General features: G+C 55.8%; 1 protein-coding gene across 1 annotated transcript; it reads left to right on the plus strand.

Moving 5' to 3' along the window:
* The first annotated feature begins 211 nt into the window (after nucleotides 1-211).
* LOC121464795 (RIMS-binding protein 3-like) lies at nucleotides 212-5473 on the plus strand. The gene has a single exon (XM_041677897.1). The coding sequence runs from the start codon at nucleotides 235-237 to the stop codon at nucleotides 5074-5076; it is 4842 nt and encodes a 1613-aa protein (XP_041533831.1). The 5' UTR covers nucleotides 212-234; the 3' UTR covers nucleotides 5077-5473.
* The last annotated feature ends 1007 nt before the right edge of the window (nucleotides 5474-6480 follow it).

Here is a 6480-nt window from a genome sequence, read left to right on the forward strand (position 1 = left end):
TATGCCCAAGGTAAGTTCGGAGGAGAGTTTGAAAGAGATCTCAGGAGTCGCACCCTGCCTAGGGAGAGGTGGCAGGTTATAAGAGAGACCACCCCCAAGGCGGAAGGGGCTCGCGGAGAGCCCCTAGGGGCGCCGGAAGGGGCGCGCGGGGCGGTTGGCAGCGGCCGGGGCCGGCGGCCGTTGGCTAACTGGCCTACCAAGCTAGCTCTGGCTTCTTGCCGGGCTGCGGCCACAATGACAAAGGATTCACCCACCCCCTTGGGTGGTGGCCGCTCGTCGCCCAAGAAGCCAGGAAGCCCCGGCCCAGCGGCAGCAGTGCTGGAAGAGCAGAGGCGAGAGCTAGAGAAACTGCGGGCAGAGCTGGAGGCCGAGCGTGCGCGCGGCCGGGCGGAACGGCGGCGTTTCGCGACCCAGGCGCGCCAGCTGCGGGAGTCGGCCGAGCAGGAGCGGCAGCAGCTGGCTGACCATCTGCGCTCCAAGTGGGAGGCACAACGCCTCCGGGAGCTGCGGCAGCTGCAGGAGGAGGTGCAGCGCGAGCGTGAGGCTGAGATCCGGCAGCTGCTGCGCTGGAAGGAGGCAGAGCTTCGGCAGCTGCAGCAGCTGCTACACCAGGAGCGCGATGGTGTAGTGCGCCAGGCTCGGGAGCTACAGCGCCAGCTGGCCCAGGAGCTGGTGAACCGCGGTTACTGCGGCCGCTCGGGGGCGTCGGAAGCCTCCGCGGCTCAATGCCGCTGTCGCTTGCAGGAAGTGCTGGCGCTGCTGCGCTGGGAGACCGACGGCGAGCAAGCCGCGCGTATCCGCCACCTGCAGGCGGCGCTGGACTCGGAGCGCCAGCTCTTTCTTAAATACATCCTAGAGCACTTCCGCTGGCAGCCTGCTTTACCGGAACCCGCGGACCCCCAAGCCGCGCATTCCTTGGAAGAGCCACCCCTAAAAGCCCAGAGCAACACTTATGACATCCCAAAGCCTGCTCGTCGACTCGGATCCCTCGAAAGCCTGAGCACTGGCGTCCGGATTAGCTCTCCAAACGAACTGCTGCCCACACGCTCCAGCTCCCTCGAATCCTTGACAAGAGCACATTCCTGTTCACTGAGTTGTCCCCGGGCTTCCGAATCCGAGGTAGGGGGCTCTTCGATCAGCGCCCCCATCCCAGGCACCCCCAGTCCCCATCCGCCGCCTCAGCTACCATCAATACATAGAAAAACTAGTGAGCTGCAGGAAGAAAGCTCCGAGAACAAGCCCTGCTTAGCCCTGACCCCCTCGCCGCCGGGTCAGGACTACCACGAACTGGTGAGGCAGAACTCGGAGTTGGCCGAGGCATTGCAGGTACTTGTTCGCCGCTGCTGTGGCCTGCGCGAAGAGAATTTGCAGCTGCGGCGTTCGGGCTTCTCCGATGAGACCGATGAGAAAGTGAAGTGGCTGAAGGTGAAGCACGCAGAGCTGACCGGTCTTGCTCAGCGCCTTGAAGACAGGGTCCGCAAGCTGCTGGAGACCAACCTTCTCGCCGTGAGCGCTCCTGTGCCGGGTGAAAGCCTCGAGGGACTGAATCTGGGCCAAGTGTTTACCCGTCAGTGCACTCAGGACCTGTCAGAACAGGCTGGCGCGCTGCAAGCCAAGGACCTGCAGATCGAAGCACTTAGGCGGGAGTGCCACCTGCTGCAGGCGCACATCGCCACGGACTTCGACAGTTCCCGGCTTCCTGGAGAGGGCGCCACCTGCGCGCAATGGTGCAGCATCAATGACTTGGACCGGCTGCAGCGTGAGTCTCAGCGGGAAGTGTTGCGCCTGCAAAGACAGTTGACTCTACATCAGAGTAAAGCCGGAGCCCGGGCTGAAGCAGGCAGCCTCAGCTCACCCTCCGAGACAGCGCAACACCAAGTGCAGGCTCTGGAGAGGGAACTGGGTGCACAGCGGCGGGAATGCGAGGAGCTGAGCGCTCAGGCAGCCGCCGCAGAGCGGCGTTATGAGGAAGCAGAGGCACAACTGCAAGCTGCGCTGCATAAGGGCGCCAGGCTGTCAGAGGAGAACGCGCAGCTGCAGGCCCTGGCCAACTGGGTGAAGAAGATAGCAGATGAAAACAGCAATGTTCCCCAGCAGCAAAGCCACGCGAGGCAGAGGCAGGAACTCGAAGATACTGGCCTGCTGGCTGAGCAGCTGCTGCAACAAGCGGGATGTGTGCAAGACAGGTGGCAGCAGCTGCAGTACTACCAAAATAAAACCCTGAGTGACCTCCAGGCTTCCGGGAGAGAGATGCCGGACTTGCAGTGTCAGCCTGACCACCCCCTGGAGACATTGGAGACCACCCAAGCTTCAGAGTCCCAAGCCAGGGGTAGCAGGAAGCCCAAAATCAAGCCAAAGTCTGAAGAACATGCATTGCCACTGCCTACCAGGGACATACAACCTCCCGTTTGTCTCTCCCAGCAGAACTCAGTTACCCTTGAGGAGCCAGCTGGTATCCCCCAAGTATCAGACAAAAATCCTACCAGTCAACCACTGGACTCCAGGTCCCAAGCCAAGAAAACCAGTTCACACTCAAATTCCTCCTCTGAGGTGGAGTCCATGTGGGCTACAGTGCCATCCTGCCTTTCTCTGGACATGGACACAGCAAGTGAAGTAGATGATTTAGAACCAGACAGTCTGTCCAATCCCCTGGAAACAAGGAGCTCTGAGGCTCCCACCACTCCCAAGCTCAAGATCTTCTTGGCTAAATGTAGCTACAGTCCACTTGAAGGGTCTAACAAGCATCCTCAAGGCCAGCTCCCTCTCACAGCCGGGGATTATGTATATGTCTTTGGGGACATGGATGAGGATGGTTTCTATGAAGGGGAGCTTGTGAACGGGCAGCGAGGGCTAGTGTCCTCCAACTTAGTGGAGCAGATTTCAGGAAGCCCTACCCTGAACCACCTATTCCCCGAGTCCCCTGAAGTTGGTCCCACTGCACTCCCAGCTGAGCATAGCAAAGCCTTGAAGAAAGACAGCTTATTACTTGGGGAAGTTCAGGGAGCAGTGGAGAGAGGCCTATGCCAGGTGGTAAGGGCAGACTCTAAGACAGATAAGGCAGTAGAGGTTTTAGAAACCGAGACAGAAGCCTGCTGGCTGGGCATGAAACCAAGCATGGAGGAGCGGAGTTTCTCCAGACCCCTTCTGGAGGCTAAAGGAGTGTTCTGTCTGGCCCCCATGCAACTGCAGCTGCAGAATGTCACAGCTACCTCTGCCACGATTACGTGGGCCTCTGGCAGCAATAGATACCCCCATGTGGTATACCTGGAAGATGAAGAGCATACCCTAACTCCCTCGGGTGTGAGCTGCTACACTTTCCAAGGCCTACGTCCTGGCACACGGTACCGGGTGAGGGTGGGGGTGCAGCTCCCTAGGGACCTGCTGCAGGTGCTATGGGAAACAATGTCCTCCACTGTCACTTTTGATACACCTTTAGCGGGACCCCCTGACCCTCCTCTGGATGTGCTGGTGGAGCACCATGCCTCTCCAGGTTTCCTGGTGGTCAGTTGGCTCCCTGTGACCATTGACTCGGCGGGGTCCTCCAATGGAGTGCAGGTCACTGGCTATGCTGTGTATGTGGATGGGTTTAAGGTGATGGAAGTTGCTGATCCCACCGCTGGAAACACCCTGCTGGAATTTTCCCAGCTTCAGGTTCCCCTAGCATGCCAGAAGGTTTCAGTGAGAACCATGTCACTCTACGGTGAGTCCCTGGATTCCGTGCCAGCCCAGATTCCTGAGGACTGTTTCTCTTGTTCCCCATTCCTAGAGACTCCTCCCTTCAGCTACACAGATGGTGACCCTTCTGCCTGCAGAGTTGCTTTCTCTGTTTGTCATAAGAAGCTGGTACAAGCTTCTCCGAGTACCAAGCCCAGCTGCCATAGCCCCAGAAGCTGTGAGGAGCCTCAGGATGAATTTCTAGAAGCATTCTCTGAAGAACCTCCAAGGAAGCATTCACCAGTATCCAACTTGAGCTCAGAAGGGGCAGACAACCAAGTCCAGGGGCCCACAGAGGCCTGGAATGACTATGAAAAGGGCCTATCTTTTCAGGAGAATCCCAAGAACCACAAGCCACTTCTGCTCTTTGGCAAGTCTGGGCTGGAAGCTGGCCACTTCCCACACATGTGCATCAGTGGAAGTCCTGCTCCAGGATTCACCCATCTCTCCCCAGAGACTGGACCCAGAAAAGTACCGTGTCAGGAGAAGCCTGGCCTTGAGAAAGCCCTTCTTCAAAAGCAGCATGCCCAGATGCTCCCACCTCACCAGCAAGGCACCAGCCAATGCCTGGCAACTGACTTGCATCACATTTTGGAGGATACAGAGGCTGTGTGTTTGGATTCTGAGTGCACAGAGAAGCTAGGGCAAAGAAAGAACACTTTCCAAAGTGGACAAAGGCAGGAGACTCCAGGAGGCAAGAGAGAGTGCCAGTTTCATGAGCCTACCTCAGCGCTGTGCCCAATGCCAACCAACAAAGTCATTAAGATGGCAAGTGGTGGCCCTGAGACAGAAGCTAATGGTCCAGTCAGGGTCTTTGTGGCCCTCTTTGACCATAGCCCCTTGGTGATGTCTGTCAACTCCAAGGCTTCAGAGGAGGAACTGGTATTCCGGAAAGGGCAGTTGCTGAGAGTGTGGGGTTCACGGGATCCTCACGGCTTCTACCATGGAGAGTGCAATGGACAAGTGGGCAAAATCCCTGGACATCTGGTAGTTGAGGTAGAGGTGGGCACAAGGCAGACTAACGAGAGGTGGCTTTTGCCAGCCCAAGGGCATCTGCGTTCTGAGACTCAGCATGAAGACTTGGAGGGTCTAACCAACTCCCAGGGATCTTTCATGCCTCAAGGGACTCCCAGAATACCCACTCTGTGGACCCCAAAGACAATGGTTGCAGCTCTGGACTATAACCCCAGGGATGGGAGAGCAGGGGTCCGGGCAAAGGGTAAGCTGGTGCTGAGGGCTGGAGATGTGGTCACAGTTTATGGGCCTGTGGATGATAAGGGCTTCTACTATGGTGAGTATGGTGGACACAGGGGCCTGGTCCCAGCCCATCTGCTGGATGACTTACCTGTCTATGGAGAGTAAGGGGGACTCCTTTGTAGGGCGGTAGCCTCTGGCTGCCCACACCCCTTGGAAGGAGAAGCAAGCACGTGCACCTTCACACAACACCCCTCCTTGCCAGCCACCTTAAGCAACACTGGCTCCAGGCGACATCACCTGAAACTGAGGACAGTCCTCAGATAGCCTTCTAGTGTCCAACAGAGGCAGGACGTAAATCTGAATTCTTTCCTAAAGAAAACCCCTGAGAGTTTGTTATGAATAACCATGACAGGTATCAGAAATGCCTTTTTCTGTGATCAGTATGTTTTCTTTAACAGGTTAACGTTATCCATCCATTGCCTTGTATGAAAGTCTCAAGAAAAGTTGCATCTTAAAATGAAAAAGCAAACAGAATGCTATTTTTCTATTTTATGTTCAACCCTCATTAAAATGTTCATAGAAAAAGAGAATACTTCGGAAGTTAAAGAATGGCCAAGGGGAAAAGAGCATACACGTTTCCTCTCCGCTCCCTTTTTTGCCCAGTAGATGGTGGCAGAAGTATTTTCCTGAAAGAAAAGGTACATCCTTACCCTAGGGTGAGTCTTCCTCAGGGCAGACTGGTCCAGCTAAAGAGAACATGAAGAGGCATAGGTGAGAAGTCTCTGGGCTGGAGCTCTGTACTGTTAGGTGGGGTCAGTGTTCTTAGCTAGGAGCCCTACTCCAGTGCTGGTGCTCCCATGGTGTTTTGTAAGATTCCCTTGGGAAAGCATTTTATGCCAAACCTTACCGAAGGACCTACAGAGATTCAAAGGAGCCTAGCTCATGCCTGGAGTCACACAGCTCCTCCCATGGGCTTCCAGGCTTTCTAGGCAAGCAAACATGGAGGGCAGTCTTGATCCTTCTCCCTTCAGGTCCAACAGTGTTGACAGAGAAAACTCTGCCTTCCCTAGTGTAGCCAGAAATGACTGGAAGCCCCGAGGCAAAACTATTGAGCCATCTCTGTTCCACATGGAGGAGGCTAACGTGTATTTGAAGGCTGCTCTCTGAATGTGGGAAGAAGAAAGGGGCAGTCAGGAGACCCTCAAAGGATGTACAAACTCCACAGTGCGCAGCCACCTGCGTCCCCATAGACTAGGGCTGCTGTCCTTTCTCAGTCCCCATGACCCTGGAGGAATGGTCCGTCTCAGACCACTCGGCAGCTCAGCAGAGGAGGACTAAGAACTTCTTGCCTGCTGGGCTTAATCTCCTACTCTGGAGAGCAGGCAGGGCCTTTTCTCTTACTCCAGTGGTGAATGTGAGCAACGCCTCTCATAACTTGTTATTTATCAGTGTATTTGTGTTTGTGCGGTCTTGCAAACATACCATGCTGTATTACCATGGAGGTCTGTACCACGGGGTCAGAGGACAGCTTGTGGAAGTGAGTTCTCTCTTTCCACCATGTGGGTCCCA

The sequence above is a fragment of the Microtus oregoni genome, unplaced genomic scaffold (assembly GCF_018167655.1).
Source record: "Microtus oregoni isolate MIOR12 unplaced genomic scaffold, Mior012 000029F_ref0000214, whole genome shotgun sequence".
Taxonomy (NCBI): Eukaryota; Metazoa; Chordata; class Mammalia; order Rodentia; family Cricetidae; genus Microtus; species Microtus oregoni.

Bases quoted from the DNA above. Each gene is read 5' to 3' on its own strand.
- LOC121464795 (XM_041677897.1), top strand. From the start codon at position 235: ATGACAAAGGATTCACCCACCCCCTTGGGTGGTGGCCGCTCGTCGCCC.